Below are 19,401 nucleotides of genomic sequence, written 5' to 3'. Positions count from 1 at the left end.
AGTGTAGGTAATTATTTTTTGACTGACAAGATTTGCCAACTATTCTGTCAGAAGTCTCTTGGCTGTTAATGCACTCATTTGGTCTGAATGCCAACTCAACACTTCTTTTTCCCTTGATTTTGGTTGGAATGTAACCCCAAGCCTAAGAGATGAAGGCTAACTAAGCAATACGAACAAGAAATACACATATACTCCTTATAGGTTAAAATCTAATTAGTCGGTATGCTAAAATCTCACAATGATATTCACCAAAGTTACACATACATAGTTACAGATTTCTTTAACAGAAAGAACAGAAGGACGAGAACAAAAATTTAATGTCTTTTCTTAGTACTTCACCTGAATTGTACAAAGATTTCTCTCGTCTTTCACCATTACTGTTCAATAGGCCTACTCGTTGGAATGTTCTGCATCACCCGCAGCTGAGTCCGCGTCATGTTTCATCTCCCTTTCCTCTTCTCCTGCTTCTGTAAGTTTTAATTTCTGCGAAAGCAATAATTTTAATCATAAGAACTGAATAAAAGCTTCTTTTTTTCCCTTTCGTAAGCAAAAAAGAACCAACGAAACGAATATATGATTAAGATGCTTGAAAACACAAGTCGAAAATTCGGGTTTGGACATCAAGGATATCCGAAAATCTTGGATACCCGACCAGTGTCCATCCCTAGCGAGAGAAAAGGATGGAAAGGACTCACTTTGGATGGTGCAGACAGGTCAAGGGAGTCTTTTGTTGCAAGACGTTTAAACATGTTTGAATAAAGCTTCGCATCTCTTTTGTCAGTCTCCGCTTTGGATTGTTTCAGTGTCCTCTCTAGTGACTTCACCTCCCTGGACATATATATATAAAGTCAATTACTATGTTAATGCCCAGGAGAAACATCGAATATTATGCGGAAACAGTTACCGGTTCTCAGGATCAGCCTCAAGAGCTTTTCTGATGTCCATTTCGGCTTGAAACAAATCCCCTATTTCAATATAGGCTTGAGCCCGTCTATATAATGCCTTGACGTTTAAAAATTCGATTTCTAACACCTGCAACAATGATCCACCATGAGATTCACATACAGTTTTACTGCATCTGCCTTAGAACTCATGACCCAGATGCCAGAATCCAGCACATTTTTTTCTGTACGGTAATCAACATTACCAATCCCATCAAACTACAAATTTCGGGCTCTAGAGTTTCAAACACTGAATTTCCGAATTTTGTGAATTTCCAAGACATGTACATGGATAGCAAAGGGAAAAGATACTATGATTTAAGATTTACTAAGTGCTGTGCTTTTGCCTGGAAAACATTTCCTACTCATCCAACACAGATGTGCACACAAGGCTTGTTGAAAACACAAAAAAAAAAAAGCTTAACTGAAGCAACACTGGAAGGAAGCGAACAAGTCAACTTCCTTTTGTTTAACTTATTTACCTTTGAACACAACCGGATAGCTTCCGGAAAATCCTTTAGTTTGAGACTACAGGCTGCACCATTCAACCAGCAAGACACTCTCAAAGCCTTGACTTGCTTCTCTTCATCATCTCCAAAGGAGCAAGCTTCAACACAATCAGCAGCCTGTTAACAACACAGAGAATTGTTCAGGGATTCAAAAGAAATTGTTGAATTAACTTGTACTGCCTGGTTTATCATTTCTCTGCAAAGTTAAAGTTAGGAGCTGCTGCAGAACACAGGCGTGATCCAATTCTATTTTCCTGTGTCATATCTAAAACTCTGCAGATATAGTGGGGAATGTTTGGGATTTAGCTCAGCCTGATCTACTACTAGTTTAGGGGCTTTCTGCTCATTACAAACGAAAGGAGCAACCTAGATCTATCTTAAATTCCATGGTATAGTAGTTCAAGTCTCAAAGAAGAGGCTGTCAAATCATACCCGGGATTTGAGAAATCGGAGAAATCCGTACAAGTATTTAATGAACAAACCGACGAATTATTTACCATAAGTATATAGAGATCTACCTGCTCATTTGGAATTAATGCATACTGAAAATATTGCATTTATTGAGTAACTTGGACATTTGTCACATTACCTGGGACATCTTGTATGTGATAGCTAATCTTGACTGGTTAACCTGATCATGCTTTATTTACTAAGACCACATCTTAATTGTTCATTCCGAAGATATTATCCTAATAGGTGATGAATCTGGAGTATTTTACCCGGAATTCAATGTCAAAGGTACGAGACAACCTATGCATACAGGAAAACAAGACGCATGTAGAAAGCAGGAGGAGGAGCTATCAATGTGTAGCAGAAGCGAATCTATCTCCCCTGCCACAGCAAACTTACCCTTTGTAATAGATCACGTTCGATAGCTTAACAATGGGACCTTACTTATTCAGATATATTGTAGTTTTTCAATTACAATAGGTAATTCTCTCCCCTAAAATCGTTAGGTATAAATTTGCAATTGAGTTACCTTATCATATTTCTTCGCTGCTCGCTGGTACTTTTGATTTTTATAAAGCTGATTGCCTTCATCTTTCTTTCTACAGGCAGCCTCTATTTTTTCTTGATTATTCATCTCCCATGGCCTTTTCTCCTGCTTTCATGAACATCACAGAATCTAGAAAGGTTGCTCAGGATATACAGGATTTAGAATCTCAGAACCACCAGTTTATAGAAAACCCAGTTCACGGGAAGATACTACAGGCAAGTTTGTAATTTTCCGGTGCTAGTTATTACCTTGACAAAGTCCAACATTTCAACTTCATATATCAGGTTTGAACATGGAGGGACTTTAGCAAGATCCCGCTGAACTTCCACATTTCCAAAACCATATTCAGAACTTATTGTTAGTACTGCCTGCTCCCCTTTCTTCATTGTTGATGCAGTTCGGTCTAAGGCAGGGATCACTTGTTCTATAAACAAAAAACAGAATTGGCTAAGCAATTCAACCTTGTCATAATGTTGAGATTATATGCAGATGTAGGACCAGGGCCATGATTAGAATGGATGAACTGACCTTCATCAGTCACAAAAACCAAAGACTGCTCCCCGTCAGCTCCTTTCTTCTCAAATATTGTGCCATCCTCGAGCTTTGCAACATAGCTGACTGCATAAATCTCAAAATCGGTTATGCAAACTCCGATTAAATAGCATGTTTGTGAGGTGTTATCATGCCTAGTCACAGAGAAAGGGATCTTCAACAATTAGTAAAAGCTCATCTCTCTCGTCCACTTTTCCCAGTTTTAGCACTATAGTTGAAAAGATTTGAAACGGTATCTTCATGGCTTTACATTCCACTGGGTAACAAATCTATAGAGTTTCATATACTACTTTCCCTTGTTAAGAAATAACCACTTGATGTTTCGAAATGCAGATGGAAAGTTCTAATCTCATATACACAAATGTAAGAATTAAGTTTAATTATCTTAATCCTTCTGCATAAGTTTCCTTGTTTTCCCAAGGATGAATTTCGGTAAAATGGCAATACTACAGCAATGTTCAAATTCTAAACAAGCATGACCTAACTTAACAACCTAAACTTTTAAACCTTCCTTTCCAATGTGTTAAACATGCAACTGACTACTCGGCCATAAGACAATAAATCCTAGAAACACATACCAGTTACAGTTGCACCATCATCTGCAACAAGTGTTCCTTCACCCTCCCTCAGAATTTTCTTGTAAACCTTTGAATCTCCCGAAACATCAATAACAGGCTTGAAGGAAAGCAGAACTAAATCAATATTTAGGATGGAATTTGGTGGAACAGCACTGATCTCTCCACCAGAATCTCTTCCCTCTTCTCCAAACCCGTCTGCACTTATATCAGGTTAAAAGTAGAGAACTTTTCAACCACCAAAGTTAAAGGTTAGAAGTAGCACCAAGACGTACATTGTGGTTGAACAATCAATTTGACCTTTTCTCCTGGACGCATGGTCACGACTGCTATTGATAATGCTGGACATAGATGGCCTAGAAACCAAAGTGTAACAAATTAGAAATTGAAACGAAAAACCTACACACAATTCTAAACCAGAGGGTGTAAAAAATAAATTACCGTCTTTCACGCAAAACTCAATCCCTTCTTCTGGAGTTTTGGCTACAACAGCACCATCAACAAGCTCCACTTGGTACCGTACTGCAACAACAAAAACAATCACTCATTTTATTGTAGCATATGATTAAACCATGAAACCAAAGTAGCAAAGACATAATTCACAAGTTGACAAAAGATACAGAAGGAACCCAATCAGCCATGAGTAACATGTACTTACCAAGAACTTCATCCAAATCACCAGGGCGTTGATCTCTATTTCCCTTCTGCAGAATTTTCTTGATAATACCACCATCTTTACGAAGGTCCACCACAGAAATCCATGAGATAAGTTCGACTTCAAACTGAACAATGGAATTGGGAGGCACGTTTTCATGGCCCTCAGCTCCATAAACGAGCTCAGCAGGCAATGTGAACAAGGCACATTCCCCTCTTTTCATTGTTATAATACAATTTTCCAAGCCTCGGGGAATCATAGTAGCTACAGAACACGAACAGCATCATCAATTTAAGCAAAGGAAAACAAACTGATTCAAGTTCTTAAAATCTCGAGCAACAACGAAAATCAACCAAAAAAAAAGAAGAGAAAGAACCAAAATTTCAACACAAAAATCTCACCTTCTCCAATCTTTAATGTCACAGGGTCATCCCCATTTCTCGTCGAGTCGAAGATTTTCCCATCAAGCAAAGTGCCAACGTAGTGAACTGCAAACGTACCAGCAAAATCGAACAGGACCTGACTCAAACTCAAATCGGGAAACAAAAAAAAAAGAATGAAACAGAGGAAATTATCCCCAAAGTTTCTCGCCATAAAAAATTTTCTCATCAAACAAACACAACCAACGCAAGCGAATAAGGAAAAGCGAGTGAAGAAACCCGAAGAGAGTGGGTACCAGTGACCTCGTCGCCGGATTCCGGAGTTTCCCATCCAATGCCGGATTTGATGAGCTTCTTCTTGACGCCGGAGACGCCAAGCACTCTCTCTTCTCCGACTTCCAGAGGCGGAGCCGATTCGATCTCTTCACCAGCTTCCTCATCCAGTTCGTCGTCATCAATGTCCGATAAGCGAGCTCCTCGAGCTTTAGCTTCCGCAGCCATGGGGGATTCACGAAGAAGCTTGACGAACGGCGCTTGACTTCCCCGGCCTGTGAAGAGAAGTACACTGAGACTGATCGGAGATGGAAAAAGACGGAAGAATCCTCTAAAATAAAATAAAAACAAAATTAAAGGTTAAAAATGTCGGAAAAATATTTCTAATATTTGCAATTTGGTGTATGATTGCTTGTCACTATATTATTTTGACAGCCACTTTGTAAACAATTGCGATAAAGCCCCATTAGTTCATCCTTTTATTAAATAAATTACGAATTCGGATTTAATTGATTTAAGATTTTTTCTATAAAATATGAAATTTTTATAAAAATATATATATTGAAAAATGTGACGTGTGAAAGCGTTTCGGTGGGCTGCAAAAACAGCAAACTTCAGTAAACGACTGATTTTGCCAGCGCGATATCACGACAAAGCATGAAATCCCCGTGACGACGACAAGTCAGTATAACCTTTGCCCCTTCCTTCCTTCGTCGAAATCCTCCGCATTACGATGATGGACCCTCATCCATGGGGTTGGATCTCGGCCTTCATCCTCGCCATCGCTGCGTTTTACGGATTTCTCGTGAAGCCGAGGAGATTGTGCCGTACGAGAGACCGAACTCCGGCGAGGATCGATTTCGATAGAACCTCCTCCGCATTCTCCGGCGACATTGGATCCTCCGCCACCGACGTCATTGTCGTTGGAGCCGGCGTTGCTGGTTCAGCTCTCGCCTACACTCTCGGAAAGGTCATTTTTCCTCTTCGATTAGGTTGACGATGATTTTTTTTTTTTTTGCGGATTTGGTTTCCATATACTGGAATTAGGAAATCGGAGGGATGGGAGAATGTTTTCTGATTCAAGTGGATTCAAGTTTATGTCTAGTCGTCGTGTGCTTTGGTTTATTCTGATTATTTGTCCGTATTGAAACAATTCGTGTGATTGATCGGCTCGAGTCTGGTATGAGCATCGCTATGAACTTGTTTAGAAAAGCCCTAGGGGCACTGGAGATTTCATATTTTTTTCAAAATAATAAGTTTCTGTTCTTCTTCGTTTTGGTTGATTAAGAGTGCAGTCGTACGCAGAAATTTCGAGAAACAAAAATTCAAATCAAATGTTCTGTTCAAATTCTTGGTTTTGCGCAAATTATCTCCGAATGAAAAGTAAATTGCTGCACGCAATGCTCAGGTACTTTGGATTCGTCATCTTTTTACTCCTCGAGGACATCAGCAAGGTCAACTACAATAGTCTTGAGTTTTATTTTTGATGAAATTTTGAAACTTATGATCCTTGATTGACTTTATGGGCTATTTAAAGTATTAAATAACAGGATTCAAAAATTAAACACCTAGAAATCGGGATTTCTCTCCCTCAGCATTTTCTATGATTATGATAATACGCCCAAGTTTATTTGGTTAGGACCGTTAGGTAGGAAAAAACTTCATTAGGATAATTTTACTAAAGGTTAGGGTTTGACCACGTTGCTGAAGTAACACAATTCGAGTGTAGTATTTCTAATTGAGATTCTGATCTGTCTTGTGTGAGATGATACCATGAGTGAAGTTAGTTTGGTCCTAATTGCTGCCTTGAGCGTTGTAAGGACTTTGCTTTGTGTATCGACTTCGATGGCATATACCGTGTTCTAAACTTCTAATGCAAAAGCGAATTGGATGGATTTCGACCAAAAGAAACAACATAGAACTTTGGTTCTAGATTTTTTGTTTTTTCTTCCCTTTTTGTCTACAATAATGAAGTACTTCTATAATTTTGTACTTGTTTAGGCATTTTCTATGCTCATTTTCGAATGACATCCATTGCTTCACAATGTGACCTAATTGGGAATTACTCTGCAATTTGATATGCAGGATAAACGTCGAGTACATGTGATTGAAAGAGACTTGTCAGAGCCAGCTCGGATTGTTGGGGAGTTATTACAACCTGGTGGCTACCTCAAGTTACTGGAGTTGGGACTTGAAGGTAGGGAAAATTCTACTTGAGGACCATGTGTAAGCCGTGGAGCAGTCATCCTTTCCCTCCCGTTTTGTTTATGGTTGCTTATCAGTAAATGATGACAGTATACCCTTATGCAGATTGCGTGGAGGAAATAGATGCTCAGCGTGTGTATGGTTATGCACTTTTCAAGGACGATAAACGCATTCGGCTGGCGTATCCCTTGGAGAAGTTTCACTCGGATGTGTCCGGAAGGAGTTTTCACAATGGGCGCTTTATTCAGAGGATGCGAGGGAAAGCTGCTTCTCTTCCCAAGTACGTCTTTCCCCTTTTTTAGAAGCCTTTCTTTGTATGGGCCCTTTTTCCCCTTTTGCTCCTTTCACTTGTTTTCTGCTTGCATTACCAAAATTTCGAAAATATAGAAGATCTTTTTTATCCTGCCTGTAAGTCTTTACATGATATTTTAGAATATAATATTTTAAGCAGATATAAAATGAAGATGCGCGGAACATATGTTGTTAATTTTCTGAATATTGTTAATAATAAGTTTATCTAGTTATAGAACGTCATTCGGATTCGATCATCGACACTGTTATACGATTTTGGAGCTGAAGTGATACTTAGATAATCTGCCTTTGTAGCATATTCATGCTAATTTTCTTCTTACTAATCTTTCAAACAGTGTTCAGTTAGAGCAAGGAACTGTTACTTCTCTTCTAGAAGAGAACGGCACAATCAAAGGTGTGAGATATAAGAATAAAGCTGGAGAAGAGCTAACAGCATTTGCAGCCTTGACTATAGTTTGTGACGGTTGCTTTTCTAACCTTCGCCGCTCTCTTTGCAATCCCAAGGTAAGATTATGCTCGATATTGTTTTCCTACGCAGATTTAATCCATCATATTAGAACCTGTTCTCTCACCTTCATTGGTCAGAGTAAAAATGCAATGTCTTGGTCAACCAATTCCCTGTACTATCGGTATTATCTCATGCAGGTAGAGGTACCCTCTTCTTTCGTCGGCTTGGTACTCGAGAACTGTCGTCTGCCATACGAAAATCACGGACATGTTGTCTTAGCCGATCCTTCGCCGGTTTTGCTCTATCCGATTAGTAGCACAGAGGTCCGGTGTCTGGTCGATGTTCCTGGTCAGAAAGTGCCTTCTATTGCAAGCGGCGAAATGGCATACTACTTGAAGAATGTCGTGGCTCCTCAGGTAACAACTCTATTTATGCACTTCTTCTCTTCACGACATCTCTCATGTTAGGGGTTTCGGTTCGTGTTCAGTTATTTTGGTTTAAAAAAACTGTACACATTCAATTTTTATATTGAATTTGGTTCGGTTTCTATCGTGGGTTCGGTTTTTATTGATAACAATATTCATTTTTCAAATAAACTTTCAGATTTTTCAGTTATTCTTTTAATTCAGTTCGGTATTGTTCGGTTTGGATCAATTCGATTATTCGGTTGCTAACTAAATTGGCCACCCCCATCACCGTGAATAGTCGTTTCGAATTAGATCCGCGAAAGATAATTGCTTCACTTGCAGGATCATGCATTAAGGTGATTTCTATCCTCTGTTGTAGATACCCGCCGAGATTTACAACTCTTTCATCGCTGCGATCGATAAAGGAAACATCAAGTCTATGCCGAACAGAAGCATGCCCGCTTTGCCTCATCCTACTCCCGGGGCTTTACTAATGGGAGACGCATTTAACATGCGCCATCCTTTAACCGGGGGAGGAATGACCGTTGCATTGTCCGACATTGTCGTCCTACGCGATCTTCTTAAGCCCCTGCGGGACCTTAATGACGCTCCCAGTCTCTGCAAATATCTTGAATCGTTCTACACTTTGCGTAAGGTAAAATCATAAATCATCGTCCTAAGCATAGTAAGCTTTTTATTGACAATGTTCAGATCGCGAAAGTCAATTTCTTTAAAATCGTTCTCTTTTTTTTCTGTCCAGCCTATGGCATCGACGATCAATACTTTGGCGGGTGCACTGTACAGAGTGTTCTGTGCGTCGCCAGATCAAGCGAGAAACGAGATGCGACAAGCCTGTTTCGATTATCTAGGTCTCGGGGGCGTATTCTCTAACGGGCCGGTTTCGTTGCTCTCAGGTTTGAACCCTCGACCGATGAGTTTAGTAGTCCATTTCTTCGCGGTTGCGGTATTCGGGTGTGGAAGGTTGTTACTCCCATTCCCTTCGCCTAAACGCTTATGGATCGGAGCGAGATTGATCTCGGTACAGTTATTTTCGCCATTTTAATCTTCTCGATCATAATTCAGTCGTATTTTCGACATGTGCGCGTTTGGTTGACCGAGTAATTTATCGGATAAAATCGCAGGCAGCGTCGGGGATTATATTTCCGATCATAAGAGCCGAAGGAGTGAGGCAGATGTTCTTCCCTGCAACAGTCCCTGCTTATTACAGAGCTCCTCCTCCCCCATCCGAATGGCAGAGCACAAAAACATCATAAGTGTTGTTTGTAAGTTCCACTTTACTTTTTTACAAAGTAATGTTCTCTCTTTGTGAGTGCGTTCCTCTTTTTTTCTTTTTTCTTTTTTTTTTTGGCAAGTGAATCGTAAGGGGCTTTTTCAGGTGAGAGAAATTATTTTTTTTTTGGACTTTTGCATTGGATAAACTTTTTTTTCTTCTTCTCTTGAGTCAGATATATAATTCAAATCATTTTGAAATTTGTTGCTATATTTTTTTAGTATATAATAATGTCAAACTCGTAAGCTATATTTTAAATGCAGCGTTAAAATGTTTGATTTGGTAAGCGGTTGAAATGGCGGAAGACAATGTTTGAAAAGAACTGTCGGTCCACACCATAATCAAGAAGACCGGGCAAACAGATTAAATTCACAAACCGTGTTTTCGTTAAATTCGTAAACTTTAACCAGGAGTCGTATAGTTCTGATTTGATTATTTTATATATTTGATTAAAAAATCATACTTATTTGATTTTACGTTAGGTTTCAATTGATTGTAAACTTACATTACATTTGTTTCGATTTTTATTAAAAATGATTTAGTTTCAAATTATACTTTTTATTATTTATATTTGATTGACTTAAATATAGATTATTTTGATTTTATTTAGAAAATCATGCCAATTGGTCTTTAGCATCGAATTCTTTTTTAATATGTATGAATATTATTTGATTCAATTCAATTTTCTGGACTAAAACTAAATGATTCGATTACGATTCATCAAGCAGAAAAAAGTATTTAATAATTAGGGCTTTGGTTTTGATTGGATATAAAATTAATGATGGACAATGAGTACTAAAAGAGCATAAAATAAATTTATTATGTTTAAGATATTTGGACGAACGCTGATCAAAGATGTTTTAACTATTTTAATTGCAACTTTTTTACAAAATGTCGGATTTGGTAAGAAGCAGAGCTTACGTGGCCGAAACACAATCAATTGATATGAAATTATTACAAGTGGCAGCAAAAAATATTGTAAAACTAAAAACCAAAATAATAAAACAACAATTCATAAACTTTCCCGTGATTTGTGACCCAACAACGCCCTTACTCCACCACACCACTAATCATAACACACACAAAAAGGTCCAGAAAAATCAATATATATATACATATACATACATATGTGTATATATATATATTATATATTTATATTCATCTTTCTAATAAAATAATCCAAAAAACTAAAAGCAAATACAAAATCTTAATTTACTCGGTTTTGATATTTTTATTTTTATTTTATTAAAAATAGCATTTTTCAATAGCTGCTGTTGAAACTGTTAAAATTTTGTACAATATATCAACGAATAGAAATTTTTGCAATCTCATTTTACATAAAAAAAAAATCAACATTTTTCCTTTTCCTAAGAAATTTAAACTTGAAATTCACAATTTTCTTGTTTCTAGACATTTTTCTTTCATGAACAAATAAAATCAAAAACTAAATATTAAAATTGGGATTTCCCTGAAACAGCATAAGATCTGCTTCTTGGATACATTAATCTATCAGAAACCTTCTGATTCAAAGACCCTTCGCCTTCATCATCTTCCTCAACGATCCTCGCCATCCCCACACTGCTACTCTTCGGCAACCCTCCTCTTTCCGCCGCCGTCGCCGTCGCCGTCGCCGCCGCGACTCGGCTCCTCTGCCGCCGCCGCTGCTCCTGCAAGAACATGTCGATCTCGTTCCTATGCCCCAAGCTCCTGACTGAGGCTGCTCTGACGAGCTCGCTGTAATCGTCGTCGGCTGCTTCGCGGGAAAAAGATACATGGTCTGGGCAAGACGGCGGAAGCGGAGGCGGCGGAGGAGAAGTGGGTCCGGGAGGCGCAGCCGGTGATGCTTCGGACATAGAGATCACGAGCTTTGCTGAGAGCTTTGATGGGTATGGAGATGAGTTTGAGGAACTTGTTGCTGCTCTGGTTTTGTCCCTTGCTTCTCATCATCATGCTCTCTCTCTCTCTCTCTCTCTCTTTTTTTGTGTTGTCTACCTTTTTTGTTGGGTATGGTTCATGGATCATGGATATGCGTTTTTAAAGGTTTACAAGATGTTTAAGCGAAATTATCAATTTTTTAATATATATATATATATATGTATATAACGTGATGTACGTACGTATGTATGTATCGTGAAAATTGGTTTGGAGTGGGAACCAAAATGTGTTGACTCAATCGTACGGTACAAGGGTTGGTAATTTTAGAAAAGTCTACGTTAAACCAATAACGATTTGTTCAGAGTTAAATGATTCACACGCCGCCTCCCCTTTTGTTCTCCTCTAAAAGTTTTAATACCTTTGTTTTTTTTATTTATTAATTTTAACAGCAACGGTTATTAAGGTAAACAAATAAATGAATACTCAAATGTATGATTACAAAAAATTAACCATTTGCATACCAAATACTATTAAAACGTTAAAAAGAAGCAAATGAATATATATATATATAGAGAGAGAGAGAGATCAAAATCAAGGGAAGATCGAAGCAAGTTGAGGCAAATGAAGAGAGGATTTTGGATTTTGGATATAACGTCGAATTAGGTTTTGTATAGTGGTGATAAAGCGTTGTTAGATAAGAACAAACGTGTGTCAGGTCAGGTCTGTGTGGGCGCCATGTCGGAAGTGTCCATCTTCTCTTCTTTTTCCTTCCTTTTCTCTGTCTCTAAATATCAATGTTCTAGAAGAAACCCCGTTCAAGGGTTGTTTCACTTATTCTTCTCTTTCTTTTTTTTTTTTTTTTGATGAAATTATTCTTCTCTTTCTTATCACATCAAACTCAATAAACGATGATGATGAAGATGATGATGATGATGATGAATGGTGGGCGGATTGGGATTCATCACAAAAATTACAATCCCTTGGAAACAAAGCTTTCGTTACTTCTGTTCCTGTATTTTAATTATCTCTCAACGATGCCATCCCCTTATTACACGAAATTCGTGCAATACCATCCTTTTAAAACATCAAACAATTACTTTAAAAAATATACATACATAAATAGGTGTTTTGAGCAGCGTTTCTTATATAAAACTTTGTTTCTGGATTATTACAACCAATTTAAAAGCATTTCTGGCGAAACACCACGACAGTAGCAATCCACCGCCTACCCTTTATACTTCTACCAACAATACTCCAAAAAAGTGAGAAAAAAAAAACAGTATCGAAGATTTTTTTTTTTTGTGATTTGGGTATAAAGCAGTAAGTGAAACTAAACCCTCCGTAGGAAAAAAAAAAAAAAAAAGTAAATTAAAGAAATTATTCAGAGATAATAATATAATAAAAAAAAATCATATGGTGGAAGGAACCTGTGACGTCTCCCTCCTCGAGTCCTCATGCCCTCCTTCCTTTTCTTTAAGTGCTCCTGTTCGCCACACAACAATGGTATTTTTAATTATCAAAGCAAAATCACCATTAAAAGACCCTAATTAATCCCTCCATTCACTGAATGAAACTGTACCATTTCTGTATCACACGATAAATCCCTTTAGTTTTCTCGATATAATCGATTACCGTTGATATTTCAGGACCCCTTTCCCTCTTCTTCTTCCTCTGGCCATATCATTAGACAATTATCCGAGACCAGAACCAAAACTTACCCGTCTTGTAGTGTTAATGAAAATAGGTTTTGAACTAGAAATTAACAGCGCCTACTACGATTCCTTTGTTTGTTCTCTGTAAAATAAAGAATCTCCTCTGTGGTAAAAAAAAAAAGGAAACTGAATTACTTACAAACGACGAGGACGACGTTCAGAGCATCGTAGTGTCCACTGGATAGCTTCCCAGAACGCGCAAAAACGTAGCGAATTCCTGCAAAAAACCAAAGGCTGTCAAAATTCTACACACCCTTTGAATTTCGGATATGTTTTCGAACGGAGGAAGGGCATGCCTTTAGATGCCTTAGTGCATTTTGAGCATCCTGATCCGCCATAGATGCTTCGAAGTCCACGTAGAACAAATAATCAAAGTATCTGTTCAAGAGAGAGAGAGAAAACCATTCAAGGATCATGCCATCATTCCAGTTTTAAGTGTTTTTTGAAGGGGTTTATAGCAGAATAATTACTTCAGTCCGTTGTCTCCAGACGCCCGAAGAGGTCGTTTCCTTAAAGGACGGCTTTCGATCTGATGGACAGAGCAAAAACGAATTGGCGATTATGGTGAAAAAAAAACAGAACTGCCTCAATACAATACGGTTTCAAAAAGTGACGGATTTTCAGGGGAAAGACCAGAGAGTAAAAACAAACCTTTGTGAGGTTGATTTGTCTAAGTGCAAACACGGCAAGTGCTTTGAAGAGTACTCCAGGCCCTTCCTCTAGTGAGAAAACTATACTTGTCTGCAAGTTTAGCTTTATATTCAGTCATCATAGATCATACCATATACAGAAAGATATATTCAGATTCCTTCCTCACCTTAAAGAGTTTGTCAGTGCCAGGAATAATCGGTTCCCTTGCTAGCATTAAGAACCTAGTAACATTATCGCAGTCGTCCTAATTGAATGAAAACGGATTTAGACAATCAGATCCCTCTGTATATAAATGTACGAAGTGACGATAAAGCTTTTGAAGCTCTAGTACAGACCTGGATATCTTCAGCAAGTATATTCAAGCCATATATCTTTGCAGCCTCCACACTAGCAACAGCTGCCGCATCTTTTAGTTTGTGGAAAGCAACATACTATATATTAATCGCATAAGCTTGATTAGATGCTACGTTAAACTGTGAATCTAAAGACATTTCAAACAAAAATTTACCTTCGCAGCACCAGCCGTGTCATCTACTGCTTCTCTGACCAACCCCAATTTGGTCAGTGTGTTCTCACATTGAGCGAGAGCCTGGGCTAAGCAAAACCAAGATTGAGATGATGCCAAGGGGGAGAGAACTGGATTATGTACAAGTAACATGGCACGTTGTGTACCTGTGGATGGCTAAGCACCCTTTTCAGATCTTCAGTTTTAACACCATGGTTGGCCAACAAACAATGACGGACCGCAAGCTTGACTTCCCCTACAATATGCAAATTGTGTTGCAGCAGAAGATCGTAATTTCTGTGGATACTTCCACCTAAAGAGTTCTCAATTGGTAAGACTGCCCGGTCTACAAGCCACCGCTCTACAGCCTAAACACGATCAAAAGGTGGAAATTTGTCACAAGTAAAGGCATAAGATATGTTCAAACACTTGTGTGTTGCTTTACTTCATGACCAGCTTACTGCTCAACCAAGTACTAAATTATTTGTTGCTTTAATACCATGACTAGCTTATCGTATAGAGATTCTGTAATGGAAAGATCACAACTGCAACGAGTATTGAGCACTGGTTTTCACAAAAGGGCCAAGTATCAAATGTCCTACATATCAACCATACGAACTTTTAAAGTGATAAACAAAAATGGGCAATTTTTCTCCGGAAAAGGTTAACTAAAACTACTCATAATCTCATGTAAACCCAGAGAAGATAAAACCAAAGACGGAGAAAACAGATGCCTACCAGTTGGCTGTGAATTTCACCAGATTCATTATCAGAAGCTAATACATGTTGACCAGAAACTAAACAGTACAACGAAGCGTATACAGGCCCAGGGACCAGATTCACACCTCAAATGCAGTGTCGAACTGCTCACATGGAACAGCTTCGCAATTTGGATATGCCTTTTGTGCTGCTGATTCACTGTATGCTCCCCGAACTCCCTAAATAAGAAATCAAAGCTCAACTAGCACAATTAACCTTGGTTTACCTAACAAAATCCATTATATGTTCCTCAATTGCAGATTCATTTATAAATAAACTCATATTACTACCTGATAAGCCACACGAACCCGAGATCCAGTGGAGACGGATTCTACCAGCTGACTTGAAGATAATGGCTCTGAAATCGAAATTAGATAGATTAAGCAGGAATAAATCCCTAGCGTTTCTTATCAGGATGAGGCTTTCTACAAATACTTCAATGACTTTTCTATGTTATTTCTATGACCATACACATTCTAGGGCAAGCAGATTCCGGTGACCGTGACAGAAACTTCATTCATGTAGCTAAGGACTCAGTAACAATAGCCTGAATTTCAGTAGTCGTAATTAGAATGTCGTCTCACTAGTTATCGCCGCAAGTTTCAATCTACTATCGCAAGTTCTTGAGCTGTACTCGAGAGTCGAGACAGAACCCTAACCTAAACAGGAAAAAAAATAATCGACGCAAAGGAATCACAGAAATGGAGACTAGGAATATCGAATTCGTACTCGGAAGCAGAGGCGACTCTCTGGAAAATACATCATAAGGTAGATCTTCTAACACGTTATGCATCTCGAGAGCCCCAACAGACTTATCTCCGCCATTTTCATCGTTTCCCCGAACTGAAGCCGACACAGCTAACCTCCGCCACCGCTTCGAAGATCCGCAACCAAATCGGACAATCTCGATCGGTTTCCGATCAATCCCCGACTGGTTTCCGACGATTCCGCCAGGAACCTGAGTAGCCGGCAATCGAACTACATGCACCGCCATTGATGTGAAACAAAAGTACAATACGCAAAGAAAGCAAGGAAAAAGGATTCAATCGGAGCGAAATAAATATATATACATATAATACATACGGCGCCGTTTTGGGCTTAAGTATGGTGGCCCATATATATCCACCAGATATTTATTATTATTATAGTTAATGGCCCAGTGTTGAAGTTTTTTTATTTGGGGTACACTGTAATACGACGTCGTAAAGGTGGTGCGCGAATTGTCTAAACGTGTCTCCCTCGGTATGGGAATTTAAATGATCTTATCCCCAGTTCAGAACTCTCGATCCAATTGCCAATTTGAAGATCAATGGAATCCTAGACTCCTCGATCAGCGAGGAAATCTCTCTCTACCCCTTTTTCGGGGGTTTCCGAATTTTGGGATTTTTCCGCTGAATCACGGAGTTTCTTGGGATCCTAAGGTTTTTTGTATGGTTTTGGTTTGTTGTGGTTTTGAATGGACCCTCTTCAACTGGGTAAAGAGGTTTGGTATTTTCCTCGAAAAAAAAAAGAAACTGGATCATCTTGTTGGCAGTTTTCGGAGTTTTGGCCTATGGCGTTTATAGGGTTTACAATTCACCGTCAATTGAGATGAAGAAGAAACGATTGATGAAGCTCTTCGGAGCCATTGTTTCTGCTGCCGAACTGGTCTCCGAATCGGCAGAGACGATAAGTATCGTATCTCAAGAACTAAAGGAGTTTCTTAATTCAGATTCCGATGAGATTCCGAATAATAGCTTGAAGCAGATTTCGAAGATCACAAAATCAGAGGAATTCACGAATTCGCTTGCTAAGATTTCAGAGGCTGTGACAATCGGGATCTGAAGAGGGTATAGCTTGGAACTTGAGGTATTTATAGGTTCATGCCATTCGAATTCGAGCTTTGCTGATAGAGTAATGGAGAGGGTTTTCTCCAATGCAGGATCTGGGTTCATCTCTGTTGTAGTTGGTAGCTTTGCCAAGAATCGTGTTCTTGGATTTTACGGCCAAAGATTCTTCGGGAACAACGTCGAAAACTCCGAGATTGGTGAGTTTGCTTTGTGATGAGAAGTGTAGAGAGCTTTTATCAGATTGCATTCAGAGATTCACAACCACAGCGGTCACTGTATATATCTCGAGAAGACTGTCGGAATCAACTCTTACGATGAGATTTTCGCTGGCTTGACGAATCCGAAGCATCGAGATAGCGTAAGGGACATCCTTGTTTCAGTCTGTAGTGGAGCCCTCGAAACCCTAGTGAGGACATCGCACGAAGTCTTCTTCAAAATCTAATGATGCAAGCTCTGCCTGTTCAATCATGGTGGATAGCCAAGAAACTCGTCTGAAGAAGGACGATTTCTTGAAGGGCAAGCCCTTTTCGCGTAATATCGTGTGGACCGAGGCTGTGACGTCTACATTGGCAATCCCGAGAAACAATGTGTTGGATGTAACAGGAAGAGTGACCCTCGAAACTACGAGATCAATCATCGGATTCATCATCTTGAAAACATTACAGTGCTTCAGGAGGAGCTTCCACGTGATTCAGGAAGAGGTTTCGGAAAGGGGAGGTCGGGCTGTTGAAGCGTTGGAACGAAATCTTCGGTATTGGTAACCGTCTGCCTTGCGTTGTACTTGCACGTCCTAAACGGTTTGCCCTCGGAGTTCCGCCTATGTAAGCCCCCATTATATCATCAGTCCCTGAGATAGCAAACCGATGATGATGGATCAGATCGATTGGTCAGATACAAATCTCGGATATTTGGTCCGATGATGTCTTGAAACTAATTCGGCTTCAGATAGCAAACTGTGAACAGATTCTTTTTTTGATGGAATAGGACAGAGTTTCAGTGTGAAGACCTGTCGGAAAGGATCTTTGTCCACTGGATGATCATATGCAATTATGCATATTCGGACAAGCTTTACCTAAATTTGCAGTCGTTGTGGAGATTGGTTCCTAATTGAGGTAGGCAAATGGATGGAAACTGCATTCTTTATTTCCAAGATTTCAGGCGATACAATCCAATCAATCTTTTTACTGATGGGTTCTATTTAATCACCACCGGTTTAGCTTTTAAAATTATATGTTTTTTCTATTTATATTTATATTTTTATATATAATTTATAAAAAAAAATAATGCTTAGTTTATTTTTTATTGACTATACATATATAATTTCTTTTATATACTTATGTTTGATATCTTAATATTTAATTTATATTAAAAATCTCATTTTATTTGATATTTTAGTAATATAAATAAAAAATTGCTCACAAATCGGTTTGTTTAGCTCAAACATTGACGAGCCGAATTGAATCAATAAGTATTTCAATTGGATTTGGATATATAAATCCTACAATATGGTGAGACTTTTAAAAGGTAGAAAGATAGATATAATAAGTTTTATTTCATTACATAGGCGAATGCGACGAAAATGCTGTATTATTATTATTAGAATGAATCTAGATGTACAATATAAATTTAAAAATAATAAAATAGAATTCTAAGATAATTAAAAATATAAAATAATGGATAAACTCTAATGAAAATATCATGTATTTTTTAGTTGTGGACGAGTATTTTTCTGCTATCTCCCCTTTTGATTTAAATAATTCATTTATTTCAAAATTCATAAAATACTCTGGACATTAAAGTAATTAGTTTATCCAATTAATTCGTGCCTCGTTTCAATTCGTGAAAACAAAAGAGAGCACATCTGTTTTGTAGCATATATTTATCATTTTTCTACAGAAACAAAAAAGATAGAAATATCCAAAGACATCAACTTCATCTTGTTTTTTTTTTTCACGAATAAAATATAAAAAAATGGTCATGAAGATATATGAAAATAGTTTTTTTTTTTGTTTTTAGCATATGCTTTTGTTGCATTCTTCGTCATTAAGCTAAACCCTATTCTTCTACCATTTCCCCACACAAATTATTTATGAGAATTTCATAAAAGTACCTTAATTTTTTAGTTTTATAACATATTGATATTTGATTTTAGGTTTTTTATAATAATAACATATAGTTTATACTAAATTTCAAATCAGATAATATTTTTAAAGCTTAATTGATTGATATAATCAGTTTAAATAAACTTTTGTACGTTTAATTGAAAGTTCGATATGTTTTTTAGTGTTATTATATAAGAAAAAATATTTATACATTAATTTGGTATAATTTAACTAATTAGCTTATTTTTTTATGGAAAATTTCACAATAATTAGAATAAGCTCCAATTTATACCGAGCAAGAAAAAAAAGAGTATCGAGTTTAAATAAAACAAAGGCACATCTAATTCTTCCAAATTCTAATATTATTATAGAACTTTTAACTAGATTTGTAGTCAAATATAATGAAGATTCATTTATGCGTAT

General features: G+C 37.9%; 3 protein-coding genes and 2 pseudogenes across 6 annotated transcripts; 2 read left to right on the top strand and 3 right to left on the bottom strand.

Annotated features, from left to right (window-relative positions):
* Positions 1–198: 198 nt before the first annotated feature.
* LOC104823680 (70 kDa peptidyl-prolyl isomerase) lies at positions 199–5,209 on the bottom strand. Of its 2 annotated transcripts, XM_010555357.2 has the most exons (13): positions 4,906–5,209; positions 4,631–4,717; positions 4,233–4,493; positions 4,016–4,096; positions 3,850–3,930; positions 3,578–3,772; positions 2,976–3,065; positions 2,696–2,871; positions 2,430–2,552; positions 1,424–1,567; positions 905–1,032; positions 696–828; positions 199–483 (listed from the first exon to the last, which is right to left on the bottom strand). In XM_010555357.2, the coding sequence occupies exons 1-13, from the start codon at positions 5,108–5,110 to the stop codon at positions 391–393; spliced, it is 1,797 nt and encodes a 598-aa protein (XP_010553659.1). In that variant the 5' UTR covers positions 5,111–5,209; the 3' UTR covers positions 199–390. The 2 variants fall into 2 exon arrangements, with proteins under 2 accessions (XP_010553659.1, XP_010553661.1); XM_010555359.1 differs by lacking the exons at positions 4,233–4,493; positions 4,631–4,717; positions 4,906–5,209 and having other exon boundaries at positions 3,875–3,930; positions 4,016–4,098.
* A 301-nt stretch (positions 5,210–5,510) lies between these two features.
* On the top strand, positions 5,511–9,803 carry LOC104823679 (squalene epoxidase 1). 2 transcript variants are annotated; one of them, XM_010555355.2, is made up of 8 exons: positions 5,511–5,852; positions 6,968–7,079; positions 7,193–7,367; positions 7,735–7,903; positions 8,045–8,263; positions 8,634–8,909; positions 9,015–9,293; positions 9,397–9,803. In XM_010555355.2, exons 1-8 carry the CDS (start codon positions 5,616–5,618, stop codon positions 9,526–9,528), a joined length of 1,599 nt encoding a protein of 532 aa, XP_010553657.1. In that variant the 5' UTR covers positions 5,511–5,615; the 3' UTR covers positions 9,529–9,803. The 2 variants fall into 2 exon arrangements, with proteins under 2 accessions (XP_010553657.1, XP_010553658.1); XM_010555356.2 differs by lacking the exon at positions 5,511–5,852 and adding an exon at positions 5,918–6,336.
* Positions 9,804–10,848: 1,045 nt separating this feature from the next.
* On the bottom strand, positions 10,849–11,833 carry LOC104823678 (annotated as a pseudogene).
* Positions 11,834–12,532: 699 nt separating this feature from the next.
* Positions 12,533–16,088, bottom strand: LOC104823677 (arogenate dehydratase/prephenate dehydratase 2, chloroplastic). 2 transcript variants are annotated; one of them, XR_773354.1, is made up of 13 exons: positions 15,777–16,088; positions 15,338–15,405; positions 15,134–15,226; positions 14,456–14,656; positions 14,292–14,372; positions 14,119–14,214; positions 13,950–14,027; positions 13,784–13,873; positions 13,603–13,661; positions 13,429–13,510; positions 13,272–13,349; positions 12,848–12,903; positions 12,533–12,750 (listed from the first exon to the last, which is right to left on the bottom strand). XR_773354.1 is itself a non-coding variant. In XM_010555354.1 (12 exons), exons 1-11 carry the CDS (start codon positions 16,039–16,041, stop codon positions 13,290–13,292), a joined length of 1,173 nt encoding a protein of 390 aa, XP_010553656.1. In that variant the 5' UTR covers positions 16,042–16,088; the 3' UTR covers positions 12,533–12,903; positions 13,272–13,289. The 2 variants fall into 2 exon arrangements, 1 of the variants encoding a protein (XP_010553656.1); XM_010555354.1 differs by having other exon boundaries at positions 12,533–12,903.
* A 110-nt stretch (positions 16,089–16,198) lies between these two features.
* Positions 16,199–18,082, top strand: LOC104824554 (annotated as a pseudogene).
* The last annotated feature ends 1,319 nt before the right edge of the window (positions 18,083–19,401 follow it).

The sequence above is a fragment of the Tarenaya hassleriana genome, unplaced genomic scaffold (assembly GCF_000463585.1).
Source record: "Tarenaya hassleriana unplaced genomic scaffold, ASM46358v1 Cleome4, whole genome shotgun sequence".
NCBI lineage: Eukaryota > Viridiplantae > Streptophyta > Magnoliopsida > Brassicales > Cleomaceae > Tarenaya > Tarenaya hassleriana.
The sequence above is the reverse complement of the archived record's forward strand: the minus strand, read 5'-3'. Positions and strand labels throughout refer to the sequence as shown.